At 41.6% G+C, this 22,829-nt stretch overlaps 1 protein-coding gene across 3 annotated transcripts; it reads left to right on the forward strand.

Moving 5' to 3' along the window:
- The first annotated feature begins 5,733 nt into the window (after window positions 1–5,733).
- On the forward strand, window positions 5,734–22,788 carry tmem200a (transmembrane protein 200A). Of its 3 annotated transcripts, XM_026142630.1 has the most exons (6): window positions 5,734–7,768; window positions 15,877–15,983; window positions 19,005–19,142; window positions 19,368–19,585; window positions 19,663–19,826; window positions 20,426–22,788. In XM_026142630.1, exons 3-6 carry the CDS (start codon window positions 19,012–19,014, stop codon window positions 21,548–21,550), a joined length of 1,638 nt encoding a protein of 545 aa, XP_025998415.1. In that variant the 5' UTR covers window positions 5,734–7,768; window positions 15,877–15,983; window positions 19,005–19,011; the 3' UTR covers window positions 21,551–22,788. The 3 variants fall into 3 exon arrangements, with proteins under 3 accessions (XP_025998415.1, XP_025998413.1, XP_025998414.1); XM_026142628.1 differs by lacking the exon at window positions 15,877–15,983; XM_026142629.1 differs by lacking the exon at window positions 5,734–7,768 and having other exon boundaries at window positions 14,803–15,983.
- The last annotated feature ends 41 nt before the right edge of the window (window positions 22,789–22,829 follow it).

The following is a 22,829-nucleotide window of genomic DNA, read 5'->3' on the forward strand; positions in this document are numbered from 1 at the left end:
AACAATACGATCGATTCAACAGGGGCCACATTGTGATGGCTTAACCACTGGGTTGGAGCATCTTCAAAACTTGTCTTGCGGAGTGTGAAGTGATATTTAGTACCTATAAAAGGTGATCTAAGGAAAGACTGGTGAACAGTCATCAAGGTCATTAGTGTCCAAGGCTAATGGATGCCTTTGGGAAGAGAAGGCTGGCCTGCGTGCTGATATTTCACAGAAGATGCAGTGTAGCACAAGCTGCTGACAGTCTGAATGCTGGCTGTAGCAGAAAGCTGTCACAACACACAATACATCACAGACTGGAGAGTATGTTTTGGTTTGCCACAGACCGATCACAGTGCCTATCCTGAACCTGGTTAACTGCTCAAAATCCTTATAATGTTTATGTGAACATCAGAACAGCACTGTAAAGCATCTGAAGAAGGTGGCTGATCTGGTGAGTGACTTCTCCCTCTAAATCATATGTCTCTGTGAAGTCTTTACATAGAGAAGAAATGGTTACAGGTTATGTTGAAGATAAATAGTAAGCAAACATGAACCTGGTATTCATGTGGATGTTGTTTTACTGTCACAGAAAGTTGATTCTATTCACCTGGATGTAACACTTTCAGTAGAACAAGTTTTGTCACTCATCAGTCTCTTTTCTCCAACTTCATAAACAGTGCATCTGCTTGATCACTGAAACCAGCACCATTCACTAATAATGAGGTCAGTTTCATGATCCTTAATAACCAAAATGTAATGACCAATGGCCACGGGTACTGCTCACAGAGAGTTGGGGAATGATTTAGACGTCTCCTCATGTGCCCTCCTCTTGGTTCAGACATGGTTGTTCCATTTTCACACAGATATGCCTCCTTGACTCTCTGCTTAAACCAGCATTCCTCCCTGTGCAGGATCTGTACATCCTCGTGATTGAAAGAGTAGCCACTGGCCTGTAGGTATAAATAGACTGCCAAGTCTTGACCTGACAAGTTAGTTCTTCTCCGTTGTGCCATTTGCTTCGCCGGAGGTTGCTTGGTTTCCTTGATGTATAAATCACGGGAGTCCTCCTGGCACTTAGCAGCGTACACCTTATTACTCTGTTTGCGTCGGAGAACCGGATCCTCAGGGTAGACCAATTTTGGGGGGTTTAAAAGCCACAGAGGCTCTGTTCTACAAAGAATATGCATCTCAGCTGTTCCAATACTCCTGACATATAAGGGATCACTAAAGGTTTTCGCTCAGGCAGCAGTTGTCCTTCTTCTCTCCTGAATTGCCTGGGGCTTTCTTTAGGTGCCTTCCCAACGTTAACAAATGCCCAGCTGGGATAATCACATTTACTCAGGGCCTTCTTGATATGTTTTTCTGCTTCCCTGGTCGCTGTATCTGTGTGGATGGTGTTCGCTCTCAGTTTGTGCTCCAAGTGGATAATGAGAGTCAAACCTTAAATACTGATCCGTATGTGCTGTTTTACGCTACACATCAACTTTTAAATGTTCCAGATTACTGATGGAAATCTCACAGTCTAAGAAGGCTAGCCTGTCATTTTTAATATCCTCCCCGATGAACGTGATGTGTTTGTCCACCGAGTTATCTACAAACCTCAACCAAAGGCTCAGTGGTCTTCCAAGATATGATAACAGAGCCCTGTTTTCCACATCTTCCATATACAAACTGGCCACATTGGGTGAAATTGCACGTTTCTCTCTGCAATGGAGCTGGTTTCTGTCATTATGCAAATGTACTGTTTAAAGGTTGGGCAAACCTGCAGTCAGCTGAGACTGAAGAAGTCAGTTGGATGAGTGACGAAGCATTTCTTATTCTTTACGTTTACCCTTTGCTTTTCTTTTATATGACCTTTTTCACACAAAAATTGTTCACATATAACTTGGCGAGCACAATAAAGAGGGGACTTAATGCAATCAAGCAGGCATCACCTTTTGACTTACACAAATGAAAGGATCTACTGCTGAAGTCTTAATTATAGAGACATTATTACTTTTATCAGTTATTTCTATGCCTTGGAGAAGAATTGAGGTAGCTGTCAGTCATCTTAATCTAACCCTCAGCTGAGAAGTCAATGAGAATATCTATCAAGTTGATCTATTCATTTTGACAGTGTATCACTTGTTGCACTGTGTGAGAGACAAAAGCATCATTGGCATGAGTTAAAACTTGTCTTTGACTTTCAGAAAGCCTCAATAGCAATTCATTCATCCATTTTCTTAACTGCTTATCCAGCTCAGGGCTGTTAGGAAGGGATAGAAGCTATCCCAGCTGCCATAGGGTGAAAGGCCAGGTCCACCCTGGACAAGTCGCCAGCCTACCAAGCTCACAGGTCAGGGAAATATATAACAAATTAAAACATGTGACAATGAATCTGTGTTTCAACCCAACTCAGCTCAGGCTATCAGTGGTGACATAAGCACAGTAAAACCTTTGAAGCCCAACGGCATTTTAGATGCATTTCAAGGCATTATGAATTATTAAGCCGGCACTAAAACTAAAACCTCAAAAGGCAAACAACAGGATGTTCTCTTACAAAATGTAACAAACCGTAAAGCTGGTCGCCTTTGCTTGCGATCCAGTCATAACAAATGAAACAGCAGCTCCAGACCTGATATGATACGAGTGTGAAAAATGGGAGCGATGACTCAGTTCAGCAGCGTGCTCCTGCAACCAAAGGGACTGTTTACACCACACGAGTGAGCTTAAACAATCTGTGCTGCATCCACCGAGGAGCAGAGATGAACATGCTGCGTCTCAGCTTTTTGTCCCGCTCTGTTTTTAAGGTCTCTGAAAATCATTTCAAAACAGACCAATAGGGAGGGATACTCATGAGCTCACTTGGGCTCATTGACCTACATGTCAATATGCTCTATGTGGGAGCCGAGAGGCTGTACTATCCATGCTGTGTGTCTGAATAGCACATAACGACACACAGACGTGGTTTGCATCTTAATTTGTTTAAGATAAACACGCAGCAGGAGGAAAGAGAGGAAAGCATGAACAAATGATCAGTCAATAATGGGGAAAAAATCATTAGTGGCTGCTTTAAATCATTCGTCAGCTTGTTTCTTTCTCCTTTAGCCAATCCTCCAATCATGGCATGTGAAATGATCTGTGAATACTGTCCTCTGGCTTCCAGCTCCCTCGCTGTCTGTCAGTCTTTATTTCATCCTTGCAAATATCCTCATTTGAAATGATAAACAGTGAAAGGAATTTGAAAAATTCTCTGCTGTCCTTCTTTCTCTTCTTCCCTCTACCTCTCCTTCATCAACATTTTCTCTCCACCCCCTTTTTCCAAATCTCCTCTCAATTACATTTTCCCATTAATTATTTAGCTGCAGACTCTCGTCCACAGCTGCTTACAATAAGTGTAACACCAAAAAGTCAACACATTTTGTAAATCACATAATCTCAAGAGGGCTTGTAAACAAGAAGTGTACCGGTAAACAATGTAAGGCTTTGTTTTTCCCCTCTAACTCCCACGCTCTCCCCACATCTTATTCTGGTTCTCGCCCGCCCCTCTACAGTATGTTTTCCTTTTAGTCCGTTATGAAATGTAAACAGAGCAACTGACTGACCACCTTCATGGATAACTGTGGATATCGCCTGGAGCATGTATCGGTTTGTATTTCCAGATGAGAGTTTTTGGTATGTTATAGGATCCAGATGTTTCCACAAAAAATCAGAAAAAGCTGCAAAGCTGCGTGTTTGAGGATTTAAATAGGCCACGTCTGTCACTGGGAGGGTGTATGTGCATGTGGCTCAAGAAAACGCTATGAGCTGTCGTTCATAATTAGTGAATTTATGGTTAACTGGGCCCTGTTTAAACTTTTTACGGCTAATAAGCAACTAAACAATAATGTTTACTGACTGGTTAACAAACAGTTTACAAAGACTGTCGGGATGTTACTGTGAAATGTGAAATAGATGGAGCAAATTACTGAAATAGGTAAAAACACACTAAAATATAATATATAAAGAAAAAAAGATTTATATTCTAATAAGCTTCAAAGTCAGTATTTGGTATGATAACCTTTATTCTTCAACACAGCCTGAACTCTCTTACGCAGATTACTTGTCATTTCTTTAAGTAGCCTCCAGAAATAGTTCTCCAGGCTTCCTGAAGGAACTTCAGAGCCCTTATTTGGATGTTGACTCCCTTTTGTTTCATTGTCTGTCCCACACTGCTTCAATAATAATGAGGTCCAGGCTCCGGGGAAGCCAATCCATGACCGATTATCTTCTATCCGGTTGTTCAGTCTAACGTCACTAGCCGTGTCTGGGCCTAAACTCTGCTGCAGGTCCATATATCAAACGATCACTATGGCATTACTGAGAGTTGAAAAACTGTCTAAAGTCTTTCATCTTTAATAAAATGATCAGCGTTCTGCTCTACCAGGTGTAACAATTGAGTTTAACATCCAGGCATCCATGAAAACCGAATTTATGACATTTAACGGAGTTAGAAGTTAGCAGGGAGTTAGCTCGCTAGCTTCTATCTAAATACAATATAGCATGTCCTGACTGCGGGGTTTTGGAAACAAATTAAAACGTACAGCTCTGTTATCACTTCCAGCATAAATGAAGACAGAAAACTAAACAGCAGTAACGTTTGTAGGGTTACTGAAGTTGGGCTAGCTGGTATATAATGATGTGCTGCGTGACCGCTAGCGACACAGCTACGTTAGCATAATATAAACAAGCTAACTTTTTTTTCCACTCGATAAAAGTTACCGTGAGTGTTCTCGGTGGTCAGGAACAAATGTAATCGCATGGCAGGATGCTGTAAAAGGACCAAACTTCAGCCAGGAGAACAACTGAGATAATCCATCCACAATACGAGGTTAGTCATTCATATACTGCTGCATGGGCTGGGCTGTAGTTACACCCTAAGGTTTTAAAAACTGAGCTTAAATAAATGATTAGCGGTAATAAAAGCCGAGGGAGGTCAACAGTGATCACTGACTGTTTTAGGAGCTTTTTGAGATCAAATAGAAGAAAATACATAACATTAAACATGTTAACAACACAAAAGCCATATTAAACGCAGACTACTTTAGACCCGGAAGTAGGATTCGTCGCGTCATCACTGAACAACCGGATTGTGGGTTTTTCTATCAGGTATGCTTTTCACTACATTAGCAGTGTGACCATGATCCCTGTAGTCGTGAAAAATGAAGATGTTTTCCAGATGGTATTGCATGGTGGATCAAAACCTGATGGTACTTTTCTGCAGTCATAATTCCACCAATTTAAAAAAGATCCCCAAACCATGACAGAGCCTCCAGTGTTGAACACTTAGTGTTGAACTTCTACCCTGACCTCCTCCATACATACCAACTATCATTTGTACCACAAATTTTAAATTTGGATCCATAACACTTGTAGCTACTGATGCAATGCCCAGTTCCTTTGTAATTTCTCCTTCAGTTGTGCAATTTCTTCAAATGTTCTGAAGATTAATTGCACACATTTCTGGCTAATAGTGCATTGAAAATTCCTTTGTAGGTTCAAAAAATACTCTTTGTCTGTCAAACTGAGTTATCATTGGCATTCTTTTTTTTAATGCCTAAAGATAAATATAAAAATGTTTTTTAAAAAAACAACAATGGTCGGTACATTTTCAGAAAGCCTGGAGAGCTATTGCTCAAGACTACAAGCAATTCTGCTCCTTAGAAGCAAAATATAGAAGTATAAAAAGACTTTAAAAATGTAAAACTTTTAAGCACAGTAGACATGTCAGGTACTGATGTAGCACTTTTCTTGTGTAAACTGCTGGTGGCTTAAATACTGTGAACTCTTAGACAGCAGTTTGTGTCCTGTTTTGCTCCACTTTTTATTGTTTACTTTTGCTTTGATGGCTCTTAGTTTAACCGCCAAACTATTTTGTGAAAGTTGGGATTAGGAAAGGATTGTGTTTTGGGTTAAGAAGAGATGAGCTTGGAGCAATGCTGTTCTTACAACTGGCACTAAAGACACGGTGTGAGTACCTGGGATACTACCAGCTTTGACTATTCAGCAGTATTCAAGGCTCTGGGTATAAGAACAAACCCACCAATCAGTAGCTCATAAAATAATACAAAAATTTTGCGATCAAGAGGGAGTAAATAATATTGATCAATCATTAATTACATAATAATTACATAATAATTAGTCATTTACACTTGTTATTGGCATGAGATGGATTGGGGTAAAGATGGTATGTAAGGGTCACATTCAGGGTAAAAAATGATGCCTACATACAAAGACTATCGCCTCCTCTGCATGTGTATGTTCAGCTGCTCTTGAGGTTTCATTTCTCACCAACTTAATCTGAGCCATCTGAACAAATAATGGGCTCTCTGTATTTCTTACATTTTCTCTCACACACAGACACACACCTACTGTTTATTGTTAGATATCTGCCCAAATGCCTTAAATTCTCTTCTTCAGCTCCACCCAGCTGCTATACTTCCCTGAAACTCTTCCAGCTTGTAAACACAGGAAATGACACACATGCCAACATCTGTAACGTTTTTGCTGCTCGCTCTCTCTCTCTCTCTCGCTCCGTGTGTGTGTGTGTGTAGAAAGAAAAGCTGAGAAGTTTACAAAGACACAGCGCCGAGAGCTGCATCTGAACATCTGATGTCTATTTACATGAAAACCCGGAGAATTAAACGTGCCAGTGCCGCAGTTAGACATAAAAGCATGCTTACTCTTCCTCGGCCTTTTATGGTTACCCAGTTTTTAGACTCCTGCTGCTTACTGCGCCCACAAAGATCTGTAAAACTACTGCAAGCGGATCCATGTTTGTCTTTGCTTAGAAAGCAATGACATGTCCATATGTTTCCCCTCAGAAATCAGTCTCGCTTCTTGTCTTCTGCGCCCTACACATGCAAGAAAGTGCCCCGCGTGGAAGCCTGCCTGCTTTCCTTTCGTAAACACGCACACGCCCGAAGCGCACACATGCATATAAAAGTGCTACAGCGCGCGTACAACACATTCACCCCCATCTACCTCTCTCTCTCCCTCCTCTTCCTCTCTCACTCGCTCACACATTCTCACAAGCCTATAGCGCTTTTAGAAGAAATGGTTGGAGCTGCCCCTTCTCTCTGCAAGTCAGCGGAATAAAACGCGCTCTACACTTTTCACCAATTTTCTTTACACGAAACTCCTTGCTTCTAAGACGTTTTTTTGGTTGTTTTTAAAAAATATATATTTTCCTTCTCCCTCTTTACGCAAATTGAAGTTCTTTTTTTTCGAAAACAAGGATACCGGGAGTTTTACGCATTACATCGAGCCAGTCGAAGGACGGGTATCATATCAGCTTCCTTTGCTGTCTTTTCTCACAAATAAAACAGAGTTCTCCGCTGGGGAATTACAACCACTTCGTTTAGGACTTTAAATAGGCAGAAAGGATTTTCCTTCAGTCGTAATTAGCGTGCCTCGCCACCCTCCTTGTCTCGAGCGCGCGTACTCTCCATATGGCGTAAAACGTGCCTCGCGCAGGATAAAGTCATCAGAACTGGCACTTTGTAATATTTCAGTCTCACTTGGCGAACCACAGAAGCCTAACGACCATCGTCGTCTCCGTTAATAAGGAGCTTGGATGTCAGCAAATAGTACTGCCGCTTGGGAGTGGAACCGTCTCCTGTCATCTTCATTTTCTCCAGCATGGCATCTCACTGGAAGTAGCCTTCAAAGTGGAAGATGGCTTTTTACTGTCCCTAGGTTATAGCCTAATCCCTCCGCATGCCTAATGGCACACTGACGGTGAAAACTCGGCTTTTGTAAAAAGGTAAGAGCTTAGTTGTGGTTTAAACTCTTCAAGGGGAGACGTATTCAAGCAGATTTAAGCTGACAGTTTTACAGTCTCCCTTTTATTTACATGCATATTTTACAACGCTCAGTGTTAATATTTGAAGAATAAAAAGGTTTAACATCAGCCACAAGCCACCTGAAAGACTGATGAGTGGGGATACGTGTCATCTTACTATTATCATTTTTATGAGCTGTGCTAATCTTTGTGTGGTTTGTTTATTTGCTGTTTTATCTTGGAGGGAATCCTCTGATCATTTTACTGTGCCAAGGCTGAGATGATCCTTTGTTTAGGCCAGCCTGCTGTCTCTTGATTATCATTGGCCAACTGGTAGCCAAGAAAACGTGATGGCATGCATGTAAGCCTCCAAAGATGGATTAAAGATCATTAAAGGTCAAACAATTTTAGTGAGCCTATTGTCAGAAACCTTCAAGCAATATTAGGAGCACACAAAGATGTAACAGTAATATATGACTTTTAATGTCTTTACAAACATTTATGCAATAAACTAGCTCAGTGCTGCACAGTGCATGTGCACCAGAGGCTTCTTGTTTCCACATCACACTTGAGTAGGTGGAATACAGACCACGACTGGCTTCTAGTTATGATTTTACAGAGTCGTCTCATCTATACGCACGTTAAACTCGACTTTGAGGTGAACATAGAGAAATGTGATGATTGCCTTTTCATGGGCACATTTCTAAAGATTCAAAAGAAGAAGAATGTGGAGCACTTTAACAGGAGGTGCACCGTCACTGGTTTTATCGTGCAGCGTGAATGAAATGATTTTGAATTAAGAGTCAGCCTCACCTTGAGGGCCGTTTGAAGAACTAGGGTAACTCACTCAGCCAAATGGCTCATAATAAGACAAATTTAGCTGCCAAACACTTTGCAGAGAACTGGATCTGGGTTTAATTTGGGAATAATTAGGAAGTCGAGTGATGTGTTGGTTAATCCTCCGTCACAGATATCGTGCTAACCGGATAATCCTGTTTAAATACCCCCTTTGGTAGGTCAGCAGTTCCTTCAGTTTTTTCACTCCAAAGACCTCCTTGATGAAATAATAAGATCTTTTTGTGTGTGTGGAGAAGAACCAATTCTGGTTTGGGGTTGGAAAAAAATGTTAGTAATCAAATTAAGGAAAGCAACATCACAAATGAATTATTTCATGTTTCAGTCCAGTTTGTCCACCACTGCTGCAGGGCTGCTGGGGCCAGCTCGCGTCCCAGGATGAGTGTGGGTGACTGACTGACACTCAGAGCTGTGAGGAAGACAGAATGAGTCATTTTAATGGAATCAACAGGGGGCTCACTCCAGTTCATAAACACACAAACATGCACGCTCTTACGCCTGGCATAAGCATCTGATGATTCGATGCAAAACTTAATTCAATTAAGTAGAGAATTTATCACAGGAGGCAATGACACTGAGTCAGCGTGAAGGATATGTGCAAAAAAAGAGTTTAAAAAATAAAAGGAGTATGTATCATCAAAATAACGAGGGGAAAAAACAAGATGGTGAAGGGGGTGGATGATTTGACACTCCAGCACTCGCTTCAGAAAATGCACTGCCAAAAGGTCAGCGGGAAAACATAAAGGGACATATTCTCCAGACAGATGACTCACCCCCTGACCATGAGTCTGTAGGAGTGTGGCACTACACAAACACTCGTTTCTATCTGTTTTCCTCTTTTTTTCTCTTCTTCTTTTACTTCTGATAGTCTTATCTGTTCCCTTAAGAGCGCCAAGGAAACAGACATAAATCACAGCGGTCCTTTACATTGGAAAGCAGCAGCGCCAGATGCGATAAGGTTAATACGATTCAACAGGGTCTGCACAAAGTCACCTCTGGCTGATTAGACCTCTGCGTGCACAGACTGACTTAACCCACACAGATCTCACTCCAGTGTGCTCTGTTGTACTTGTTAGGCTAGGAAACTTACATCATTTAATTTTTACTACCTTTAGGAGCTTGGTGACTCCCAACCAGGCTTGTTCACTTTAAATTTTCAGCAGTACAATGTTATATTCATATTGATGAGAAGTGTAAGAGTTGCCAATTACTGCATAACGTATTCTCATCTACAACTCGTGCTGTATTTTTCTGCACTATATCCAATCGTTGTAGAAATGTTACAACAAGCAGAGTATGTGACGCTGAAGTGGTTAAAAAAAATGATCATGTCGCCAGTTTTTTTCCTTTTCTCACATAATGCTGATCTTGTCAGGGTTCATGTCGTTGTCACTGCTCTTGTTACTTACACCTACTAATTGGCCAAAGTGCCATGTAGCGGGTTCTGAGTTGGACAGCATGAGCTTTTCAAGGTAGGTGAAAAGCAGCAGACAAAAACAAATATTTTGTAGGACGTGCACCAGCACAATTTTTTTTAGATCTGCAGCTGATCGAGCAGATGTGGGGTGTGTTTCTGGAGCTGAGTGTGACCTCTGAACTTTCTGGAAAGGCAACTAGAGAACATGTCAGGAGTGAACAAAGTGGATTACTGAAACATCTGGCTGCATGAAAGAGATTTGTTCCCGTTGTGTATGCAGGGCACAGCATGCATAATCCATGTGTCTTCACTTTCACAGTCACTAAATGCCTGGAGAAGCAGAGAAGTCATCTGTAAGAGATCACACTAGCTAGTCCATATTACACTTGTACAGTGTTCTATAAAATCCTACTATGTGCTCCTACCATAGCTAGCATAAAAGGTGGATGTAGTGACTGTGACATCACCCTCAACATGAGTTTCTGAAGCCACATTTTGAAACCTCGACATGAGTGTTTTGGTTTTGTTGCTATCGTGGTTGCAAACAATAGGATGTGATGAAGGGGGCAGGTCTGACTGTGAAGCCACACGCTTATTTAGCCAATATGACTTGTGATTGCCAATTCCGTAGCCATTGTAGGTATAGCACAGATAATTCAGTTTTTTTGAAACATGGTATCATCAAGATTTACAAACTGGATGCATTTTTTATTCAAAATAAACATAAGACATTCTCCCACTTAAATAGAACCAGAAATCTTTTTTGCAACCACATCTATCGCCATTTGGCGGCCTTCAGACACAATGCAAGCTCTTACAATTACAGTCAGTCAGTGTTTTGACTGCCAATGTGTTTTTGGAGCCAAATATTATCTTATATGAATGTGAAGGTGACATTTATACTAGGCAGCTTGATAAGTAAACACCATTCAGAAAATATAAGAGTGCAACACACAGACACACACATATCAACTATTTAGTGCAAAATTCCACTCACCAAGTGATGCGTGCAAATTTCTGGGATGGTCTGTACTGCACAGCAAGCCATAATGTTTTGACAGACAATCCATTAAAAATGCTCCAACAGGCTTAAAGAGCATGCGCGCGCACACACACATACACTGAAGAGGTGCAGTTTAATGACTGGCAGTAGTGGACGAAGCCTAGCAGAAACTAACTGGCTCCAGAGCCCGTGCCGGGACACCTATCAGTCAAGGCAGCCATGAACCTATGTCAATTATCCAGGTGACAAAAACAAAACTTCCCCTCAGTCAGAGTTGTTATGAGTTATGAGGAGGGAATTCATATTTTGCACCCGGCTGTAAATGTGCTTTGTAGATCTATAATTTTGGACATTGAGAGTCTGTGGAGCCAACCTCAAGTGGAAAATTTGTTATAGTTGTGCATCGTTCTTCCACCTCCCGAGGCACCTGTTTGTTAAATTAATAAATTGTGTAAACTGCTAATATGTCGTGTTTCTTCAGACTTAAATCATCCAATCAAATAAATGGCACCAAACAAGAGTTAATAGCAGAACAATCTGTTTGGCTTTGGCACAGAAAATTTGGCACATATTTAATGGGTGCAACCCCTATACTCAACTCTGCTCATGCATTTTATACTGTTTGTATAAGATTTATCGCCAAGAAACATTGTTACAGCATTGTTACATCAACCAAACGCAACATTTCCTTACTTTTTTGCTAAGTTTATACCCATCTTCATCCAGTCCAAGACGTTTTGGCTTCTATTTAGTGAGTGATCCTTATTGTGTTTTATTAAACTGTTGCTTAGCGCTAATCGGCTGATATCTGTGTTATATACAGTTTATGATAACAGCCTATTGACTCTGCTCGAGAGCAGAGGAGGATCTAACTTGAATGGGCAGAGCTACGAGAGAAGCAAATAAATTGGCAAGCAGTAAATTCATTCTTATCAAATTAAGTCAGTCTTTTTCACTCTTTCATGAATTACATTATTGTCACCATTAGCGTAGGTGTACAATGAATCTGAAGTGCTTTATTTTGACATGGGAATAAATAAAAAAAAACACAAAAAAAGCTTGATGGTATAATTGTTTAAGCTTTTTAAGCTAAAAGGACAGAACACAAAGATCTGATTTTGTTCACTTTTTTTGTTCTTAACTCCTGCAAGTTAATTTCCATCACGACTGGCTCGAGAGCATTAAGTGAACTACATTTTAATATTCTGAATACTAGCAAAACTATTAAAAAGTCATAATTATATTCACTGAATTAAAATAAAACCACGCTATTAAGTCGTGCTGGTGTGTTGTTTCCATGTTAGACTCTCAGCTCCATGCGATTATGGCAGATGACCTTAACTTCAGCAGCAGGGGGGGGGGGGGGGGGGGCTTTGTCTGTCTCTGCATTTTCATGGCCTCAGTTAACCTCAGCAGAGAACTTTACGGCATAAACAAAAACAAATGACCCACTATAATTGTAACAGGAGACATGCAACATTGGATGCCAGATTTTCCCTCCCTAGCAAGCTCCATTTTTATCCTCCTGCTCATTCCTCTCTCGTTACATCTCTCCTTGCCTCTTTCCTTCGTACTCCATCTGTGTCCATATTCAAGTTCTTTCTCCATGACATGTCAGCGCACACTTCACTGCAGTGAGTCATTTGAAACAAACTTTCCTCAGCATGCTCAGAGTACAAAAAATAAAAAGTCTCTGGAGTTTGTTAAATGTAGATCAAAGTGTCTCCTGTAGTCGCTTACTCCCTGTCTCCTTCCTCTGGCTGTGTCTCCTTCCAGTCTCACATCTTTACTCTCCCTTCAGCTTCTCAGTTTCTCCTTCTATCCCACCTGTCATGTTCTCGTTCCTCTTCCACGCTGCATCATTTCCTCTCTAATGTGAGGATTTAGAGAAAGCTGGGTTGTAGAGCCTTAGTACAAATCGCATAAACAAGATGTAACTGAAACCCTGAAGGTAGCTGTGAAAAAAAAAAAAGAAATATAGGTCTCCGGTGTGTCCCTTTCAGATTTAAAAGTCTCCAGCATCCTTTCCTTCCCTCCCCCTCTTAATCAAACCTCTTTCACGCAGAGGTAGAGGTGGAAACAACTTAAAGGTCAACAAGTCAAAACTGGCTTAAAATAATGCATGGGGAATGCCCCTGTGTTGATAGTACGCATGCTAATGATGCACCTGTCATCCCAGTGCACACAGCTGGCAGTTGCTATGGAAACGTGTCACCTAGCAGCAGCATATAGTTGCTATAGGGACAATATATCACGTGGCGTCACCTATAGATTAGCTGTTATCGACATTATCACGCTACAAAAAAAGGAGGTGTTACAATGTGCCGAGGGAACTCTCTGCCCTGAGAGATGTGATGCATCTATTTAAAACGTCTCCAAATGCTTAAATAACTTCACAGAGAATGAGTTCGCTTCCTGAAAGGGTGGGGCAAATTGCTTTAATATGTTTTCGTGCCTTACCGAAAGCACGCAAAGATAAACCTGCTGCAGCAATTTAGCAATTACTAAGGTGATCACACGAGGCCTGATTTATTATTAATTTTAGACCGATTTAGAGAACTGCCCAGCAAGGCAGCGGACTGGAAAAGAAGCAGCAGGTTTTTGCACAAGTTTTGTGTGTTTCATCACTGTTTAAGCAACAAGATCACAGTAAGTCTTTAAAATAGAAGAAGAAGGAGGACATGAACTGAATGCATGTGGCGAGCTCGATTACTGAATGCTAACTTTCATCTCTTTTGGTCACTGCACATGGAAAGCCTTTATGTGTCAGAGCCTGAGTGCATTCTCATTAGGCTGCTGGTGTTATCTGTGTGACAGCACTTCTTCTTTTCTGCTCCACTTGTTTTTTTTTTGTTGATGTTGTTTTTTTTTTTTTTTACTCCAGTCTTGTTAAAACTATGGATGCACTCAGCTTGTTTTCTTTTGCGGTCTTTTCACGGCTGTCAGGAAAAGCATTTTTACCCTCCTCTTGTTTTCGTCAGGCTTTTTTTTTTAATGCTCTTTCGATCACTCATCACCCCCACTTTGTCCCAGAACAGTTGTTCCCTTTTTTTGTCCCTCTGTGGTGAAAGCATGACTCAGTGTTGCACCTTACATGAACTGATGTAAATAAATATACTCCATCCTCATTCTTTTTCTGTTCTTGCATTCCTTTTGTCATCTATCCTCTACTTTCTACTCCTAACTCCAACTCTCGCTACCCTTCTTCTTTGCCACCGCCGTCCATCCTTTTTCCTCCTGGTTCGGTAAACCGAGGAAATCTCTCCCGTTGCTCTTGAAACATTTGTGTGGGTTCCTGTTTGACGCACACCGAGGAGCGAAGGGGAGAGAATCAGGGTGGGAGAGAGGCAGAGTGAGGGGGAGCACAGAAAACCTGAGAAAAGTGGCTGGTTGTGTTTGTCCTTGTGTGATTCACCATCTGTGGTGGAGAGCGCTCTCTTACAGCAGTTTTTTTTCAACCAATAAGATGATTGACATGAAAAATACATTAAAATGTGAGAAGGAGAAAAGAGGGTAGGAGGAGAGAACGTCTGGTCTTGTGTGTGATTCACAGTTACTTTGAATACTAAAAGCTTTGTCTGATTTTGAATATTAAATCTGACTTCATTGCTTTCAGATATGCAGAAGAAAAGAAAGGAAGGAAGGAAAGGAGGGAGGGAGGGATAGAGCAAAACAGGAAAGTGACCGAATAAAATTCAATTAAAATTAGATACAGATTAAAAATAGATCGAAGAGGACAGAGGGTGGGAGGGAAGAGAGAGACAAACAAAGAGAGCGATAAGATGAGAAAGTAAGCTGGGGTGGAGAAAGAATGAAAGTAGGAGAAAGCAAACATTATTCAGGGTCACAACCAGAATGCATTAGCACACAGACAGCGGGTGAGAATGGAAGCGAGAGGGGGAGATTTACAGATTGTGCCTTCTTGGAAGAAAAAGGAAGACAGGATGGACACGTGGAAGCAAAAAAAAGAAAAGGGAAGGTCATTGGTGTATTATCATTCCCATGCTAAATCTGTGTGATCCTTTATATATACAGACATGTGCACATGCCCAAACCTGGGAACCAAATAACTTTGTAACACATGACTACACAGAACATGTGCCTATGGTACATAAAAGTAAGTAATACAGAAAGAATGACATCACATTTGTTCTAAGTCAGGCAATGGGTCATTAAAGTATTCTTTATATTCTTCTGAATATGCCTGTGATCATGAATTAATAAATACATAAGCGAGCATGTCTGATAGCACTCAGAAAGCAGAGAGAGACGGCCATGCTAAAACTGACATTTCATGACATTTGTCTTATTATAATACGGTGACGTCAGCTGGAGCTGTTATTGGTCTATCGTCACACAAAATTGGAAAATTATATCTTGAAAACTGTGGACACTAGACTGCTGACAAACAGGCAAATGGAACTGATTGCATACTCCCTGCCTTTGGGGGTAGAAGTGTTTCAAGTGCACCGTTATTAGTACAATCTACTCAGTGCTTTATACGTTTACACTAGACATTTGGCCTCAAGTTATTTGCTGGTAAGCTTGTTTGTGAAATGAAAGTTTATATTACTAAAGCTACTTTTGACTGCTCCCTTGCTGCAAAGGGTCACCACAGCAGCTAGCTTCCTGAACCATCCCTTAAGGGGATTTGTGTGTGTCTAGCTGGAATTGAACAAAGAGCCATATGCCTGCCAATCAAATGTGTTAACCTCTACACCATAAGATAATCTACCGTAGCTTTAAATGATTGTGTTGCACAACGTTAAGATCATCATTCATCAGTATCACAGCTGTTGTTTCTCCTGTTTAAAGGTTCCAGAAAAAGAGAAAACCAAAATGCAGCTAACTGGGGGAAGGTCCAAAACCCAAAGTGAGGACTCAGCGATGTAAACGGAGTACATAAGAGTCAGGAAAAATAAGTATGTGATGCAGCATGTGAGAACCCAGCTAAGGTTCAAAGACAACAAAACAAAACAAGAAAAATAGATTTAACCATTTTTGTTTATTTTTCCCATGAATTGTTAACTGAAAAACTGTGTAGAAACTGTTCAAAAAAAAAACCTACAGTCTTATTCAATATTGGAGACAATGAACTTGTGAAATATTGGAATGTCCAGTTGCTGCCAAAATTCATCATTGTATGGCTGTTTTTGTGCTCAGGTGGGTTAACAGCACATACAAGTCAAATGTATTATTTTTAAAAAGCCCTGTTTGGGATTATCTTCTCATGGACCGTCGCATACTTCCAGCACAGCTGCTAGTTTTAGATCACTCAACTGGAGTACAACTTTGTTACGTTGTCGTGGAGAAGCGAGGAGTCAAACCTGTGTGGCCAAAGAAGCAAAAAGCAGGTTCTTTTTTTCTTTCTGTTTTAAGTGCCGACACATTATGGCATGAACAGTAACACAGGTTCTGGATGTTGTTCTTCAAACATCAGGATGTTACAGCGGAGCTCTGCATTAATAGCTTCACAAATTCACATCGCACAACCTTGTGGGAAAGGCGAGCATGCTCCTGATCCTGCTCTTGACCTTATGTGCTTCCTTCAGGCGTGGACTATCTGTCCTCTTCAAGTAAAAAGTGGTGAAAACTAGGGGTGCAACGATACACAAAATTCACAGCTCGGTTCGATACTTTGGTGTCACGGTTCAATATTTTTTCAATACAAAAAAATGTTCATGCCTTTTTAATTTGTCATTTATTAAAATTATAAATATATATTTTAACTCAAAAGTACTGTTTTTAAATTTAATGTAAACAACAAAATAATAAATCTATCTGATCGAGAAATCACTCATCTTTGGAAAAGAGAGTTTATTACAGAGAAAGGGCTCTTTCCAAAATAAAAGCTACACTATACGCTTCTTCTGGGGTATATTCTCAGCAGCATATTAAACATATCAGGTCCCCATAAGGAGAATCATGTGCTAACGGCTGTCTAAATGACTCGGGTAAAGTTTGTAGCATGTGTGCTTGTTGTTTTTGTCTTTGCACTAGGATGATGTCGGCGTAAATGTGCAGTCATATTCATTGTGTTCCCACTAGTGCTGTCAGCGTTAATCTCGTTAAAATGACATTAACCCCATAACGCGGCAAATTTCCGTTAACAAGTTACTGCGGATCGCCCCGTGCGTAGGGCTGGACGGCGTCAACACGTTAACAAGCTAACTGCGCTAACGCACTAGTTCCCACCAATTGAGCATTGCGTGGCAAATCCGACATACTGTTTTACTTTTGTCCATGACGCGCTTACCATCAGGGTCATGCTTCACATGAAAACCAAGATAGTTCCAAAGGCCACATCTGAATGAGGGTGGGGGAGGTTCAATTTGCCATGTTGCAACGAGCTTAGCTTCTGTCTTGCTAGCTTGGATCTGCGCTCGACAGAGCAGCCTAGGCGGAGTAGTCGAACGCAGATCCACTGAACACTCAACACAAAATTTTGTATTGTTTGATACACATGCGTACCGAACCGAAAGCACTGTATCGAACGGTTCGATATCGATACGAGTATTGTTGCACCCCTAGTGAAAACGTTGGGTCTTGCAGGGAGACTTAATTATGAGCAGCAGCAGTGGGCCTCCATACTAAGCATGGGTCAGTTTGAAAGACAAGTTGATGCTTTTTTTTTCTCTGTGCAAGTTTGAGGATGTGAGTTCCTGAAAGCAGTCTGGAGGCGCTTGAGAGGGCAGGATGATACTCAGAACTTTGATCACACTTCACATAAACTGGGTGATTGACCTACTGATTACCTTTGGGGGCTGTAGTCTGATAGAAAACCCTATAAACATCACAAATAAAATTAGCAGGAGAAAACCAGCGGTTGTTCGCTGCTAATTTTTACAGGGCTCGCTCTGAACTGCTGAGCTGTTTTCACATTTTCATCTGAAATTTGCATTTAAATTCAGTACCAAGGTCACTCAGCAACAAATTCAGTCAATGTAATCCTCTTCATGCGCAACAGGACAATGCTAATGTTCATGTGAGGTCAGATTAACAGTCATTTAGACCCAAATGAGTGCTTTCAAAATAAACCTGTGTTTGTTTAAGCCCCCTTCCTTTAATAACAATAATAGATGTATGAGCAGCTGGTGAGCCCAGAGACCATGATTCATTCGAATGTTATGACAGAATTGAGGCGATGTATTTTATTAAAATCTATAACAGCTTTTAAAAAAAATGCAAATAACGACAGGAGAAAAAAACAATAAACATGCAAAAGCAATAAATACAGGATGTGAATCAGAATGAAACACACTACCCAAGACTCAAATCACAAGCCAAGTATGCTTTTGGGGTTTGTTTCCTTTACATCCTGCAAGCATCCTGCAGGCCTGAATGTACAGCTTCATGTGCATGCACACTTGCACACTTGTCCCCATGATCGTCCTGAAGACTGACAACAGGCAGCCGAACAAAACATGAGCAGAGCAGGCTGTTGTGCTGCTTGGTGTGCTTACATCTGTATCACTGCTAGGCTCTAAAGAGTATTTCTGGGACTTGGAAAGATGCTAAAACACACTTTCGTCATGACACACTTTCCCCGTTAGCAAAAAAATAAATAAAACAGCTTTGAAAAAGTGCATGAGGTGACACATCAGCTTTAAATCACACAAACAGAGCTGTGATCTGCACAACTGTGGGAGACGGTGTGCTACTGACTATTACGTGTCTTACACATCATATATTAGGACTACCTGGGAGACTGTGACTATGCTGAAACACATGTGCATCTGTGTTTTGATACAGTTGTGTTTTTTCCTCACTGTGACTATACTGTGCATACCTATGCCAAATACATCTTTTTTTAGCAGCAGCATCTTGTAATTGTATGCACCAAGGCCCTAACAATCTCTTAGCAACAAACTGTAAACCAGTAATGTGGATGCTGATTAGGCAGTAGAATTTAAAAGTCATTAACTCCTAATTTGTGTCTGCAGGTGAAGAATGACTGCAGCGGCAGGTGTGCTAACAGGCTTGGCCAAGCTAAAGCGCCAGGACTCTGCTCGCTCTCAGCATCGGCCCGTACCACCGACATCGCCGGGCCTGGGACACGCCGCGCCCGAGGCCGCTCCTAGGTGATTGTCATGTGCATTCATTTTAACACAGTAGACAGAACTATAAATTAGCCTTTTAAATTGCTGCCTCTGCAGCAGGAAAGAGGATATTGTCACAAAAGCTAATGTGTGTTGGTGAAATTGCTTCTGCAGTCTCTGAAAATTTGCTGTATTTGTTACCCATTGCTGTTAAACTGTTACCTCCAAAAATCCGTTTGTGTTTTCTTGCCATCCTTTTTCATTTAGGAAGAGGAAGAGGCGCACCGATGTCGTAGTGGTGCGAGGTAGACTCCGTCTCTACTCTGCATCTGGGTTTTTCCTCCTTCTGGGACTAATCATCTTGGCCATAGGGATTGGCATGGCGACGCTAGGTTACTGGCCTCACAGTAAAGCCATACTCGCTGGAGGAGGAACTGGAGTCAAGACAGAAAATGATGCAGCCAATGCGAGCCACAATGGGCAAGGTGAAGAAGGGTGACTAGAAACCTGCTGGCAAAAGTTTGTTCCTCTCATGGCTCATCTCGCTGTTTTGTGGTTTTAGGTACGCCTTCCAAGGAGACTGAGAGCGCTCTGATGCGATTCCTAGAACAGCATCTTCACTCTGAGAGGATGAAGATGCTTGGGCCCTTCACCATGGGCATTGGGATTTTTATTTTCATCTGTGCTAATGCAATACTTCACGAAAACAGAGACAGGGAAACCAAGGTAAGGCTGAAATCATCGCTTCAGGATGCGCACAGTCGAAATACTCAAACACTGTATGGGAAACAAAGAAGTTGGAAGGTTTTTGTGGGTAATGCAACTTTAGTTTTTGCATAATCTGCTTCAAAAGTAGGTTCTTTAGCAATATTTCCATCAAATGTTTCTAAATTTAAAAGCCAGAACTTGTAGTTAATATTTCTTCCCTGTCACTGATTCTTGTTTCTGTCCCTCCTCCACTCTCTACAAAATAAAGGGCATGTACACTCTAGTCATCCATATTCATCATCTCCATAACATGCAGATCAGACTTCTCCCAGTCTCCTTCCACCTTTAGCTCTGCAATTTTCCCTCTGATTAAATTCACTCTGTTTCCATGCTCTCTTCTTCTCTCCTTTGATTCAATTATCCCTCTCCTTCTCCCTTCCCTTTACTGGTAATCCTTGTGAGAAACATGTCCCCCAAGGCCACACGGTGGCAACGTGCACAAATTTAAAACTACAGGGAGATAATGTGTTTTAATGAAACGCTTCAAATATTTTCAGGTAATCTAAAATAAATGCTGCTGCTTCTACTTCTGCTAATACGATTTTCATTTGCTGTAGATCATCCATATGAGAGACATGTACTCCACAGTCATCGATATCCACCGCCTCAGGCAGAAAGAGCAAAAGCAACACCAACACCGGAACAGCACCTGTGTGAGAGAAGTCGGAGATCTTCGAGTCTTCGGCTGCGATACTGCCGCACGGTTAGCCAGCAACTCTCTCCTAGCTTTCTCTCGTGCTGGAAGCATTGCCGGAGGAGGGAGAGGTTCTACAGAAGAGGAGGAGGTGTTGTTAGGGGATGAGGAGTATCACAGACGTAGAGAACAGGCTAAGATGGATTGTAACTTTGCAGGGCTATTGGCACCCCTCTATAAGGATCGCCCATTTTGTGGCCCCGGGGTCGGGCTGGTTCATTCGGATTCCATGCGTCACCAGTGGTCAGCGGATGGAGATGGAGAGAGGGGAGGACACCATGCACGCTCTATTGTCTCCTCCTCTATCTCTGCATTTACACTCCCTGTTATAAAACTCAACAACTGTGTTATTGATGAGCCGGAGATGGAGGCAATAACTGAAGAGGACAGAGGAGGAGAGAGAAGAGAAGGAGAGAGGTCGCAGCCTCTGACCTCTGTGGAGTCTCTGGTGGTTCCCGTGGCATCCGTTGCCAAGGCCTCCAAACCACCGGGCCTACACAGGAGTAACTCCGCCTCCTCCTCATCCCGCTGCTCCTCCTTATCCTCGTCCTCCCTCTCCCCTGCTCCCTCCTCTACCTCAGGCTGCTGGCTTTCCCCGGGAGCAGCAAAGAGTGACTTTGGCTCCAACTCCTCTCTGCACATGCTCAACAGCCATTCCAAATCTCTGGACTTGGAGCGCAGACCGAGTATGCTTAGCGTAAACCCAGAGCAGCGGAAGCACCCCAGCTGGCCCCGACTTGACCGCAGCAACAGCAGCCGTAGTAACAGCGGCAGTCGGGGCAGCACCAAAGGCTACAAGCGGCTGGAGGACAGAGAAGAACAAGGAGATCGGCTCTTGGAGGTGTCACAGTCTGTGGCAGAGAGGCGCGACTATAGTAAGCGCGAGAAGCTGCTAATGATATCCAGGTCGCATAATAACCTGAGCTTTGAGCATGATGAGTTTAATAGCAGCACACTGAAGAGAGGCAGCTCTGAGACTCGGTTCTGATCGCACTGAACTAGAGGTTGATGACAGTTCTGTCCTGTTCTGTAAATTGCCCTCCACACAGTATGAATGTACAGCTTGTGCTGGAGGAAACTGACAAGTTTAATGGCTACACCGTGCAGAGAGGAAACTCAAGCAGTTTCAAGAAAGCCTGTTTTTATGAGCAGCAGGTTGTAGAGTAATGGAACAACTTGCACTGTGAAAGAGTTCAGGTCTATTGTCAGTCAGACACAATGGGTCTACTGCATTAGGGTGACATTAGTTGATCTACGACAGTGATTCCTAATCCAGGGCACATCTGCGGTAGGTTAGCCAAGGAGTATATGAAAAGACTAGCTCAGCTGTTACCATTAAATAAAAGAATTAGTGGACCTGAGGAACTTTAGGCAGTGAAGGGAAAACTTCGAATAAGTAGAAATGTTTACAAAAGATAAAATGGTTAAAAGTGATTGAAAGTGGATAACTCGCTAAGTGAGTAGTAGCGAGTAGTAATAGTTGGAACTATTAGCCAACAGCATGCACAAAGAAATGATGTTATGAGCTAAACAGGATGGATAACAAGCTGAAATACTGTACAGTAGCTAGCTAAATTCATAAATGTTGTCAATTATTTTGCTGATGCTACTAAATTCTCATCTTTCAGTATTGATTAATCCAATGAAATATCAATACAAAAGTAGGCTGAAAGAATTTGAATTGTTACCTTAACATAAAAGTAAGATTGCTAGCCATATAAATAAATAGGGGAAATTGGTCAATTGTCTGTGAAAATACTGGATAAATGATTAAAATAGTCATCTAATAGTCCTGGACTAATCATTGAGAAATTTGAACATGAAGGGTTTAACCAAGGAAGAGTTTTTTCAGTCCAGAGGGGTGAACTACAATGTGAGATTAATGGGTTAGCAAGCGATGTTAAGATAAAAGTCAGAGTATTCTGTGTCATGACTTTTACCTGGATAAATCACCATGGTTACTTGTGCTAAATCACCATGGTTACTTATGCTGAACACAAAACTTATTTTGTTTTGTTAGGACAGCTAAGGCAAAGAAAGCCTGACTGGGTTGAACATCCTGTGTAGTATACTCCTCAGGACTGTTGGGATATGTAAGATGAAAAAGGTTGGATAAATGAAAAAAGCTCATTTGCATTAATGAGCTTGAAAGTCTATATTTGGTATGAGCACCATTATTCATCACACAGCCTGAACTCTTTTAGGCATGTTTTGTTATTATATCTTTAAATTGTGTTCAGGAATAGTTCTCCAGGCTCCTTTAGGGA

The sequence above is a fragment of the Astatotilapia calliptera genome, chromosome 15, assembly GCF_900246225.1.
Source record: "Astatotilapia calliptera chromosome 15, fAstCal1.2, whole genome shotgun sequence".
In the NCBI taxonomy this organism is placed as follows: domain Eukaryota; kingdom Metazoa; phylum Chordata; class Actinopteri; order Cichliformes; family Cichlidae; genus Astatotilapia; species Astatotilapia calliptera.

Coding starts and splice junctions, on each gene's coding strand:
- tmem200a (XM_026142630.1), top strand. CDS start 19,012: ATGACTGCAGCGGCAGGTGTGCTAACAGGCTTGGCCAAGCTAAAGCGC. Junction 19,586..19,662: donor TGCGAGCCACAATGGGCAAG/GTGAAGAAGGGT, acceptor TTGTGGTTTTAG/GTACGCCTTCCAAGGAGACT. Junction 19,827..20,425: donor ACAGAGACAGGGAAACCAAG/GTAAGGCTGAAA, acceptor CATTTGCTGTAG/ATCATCCATATGAGAGACAT.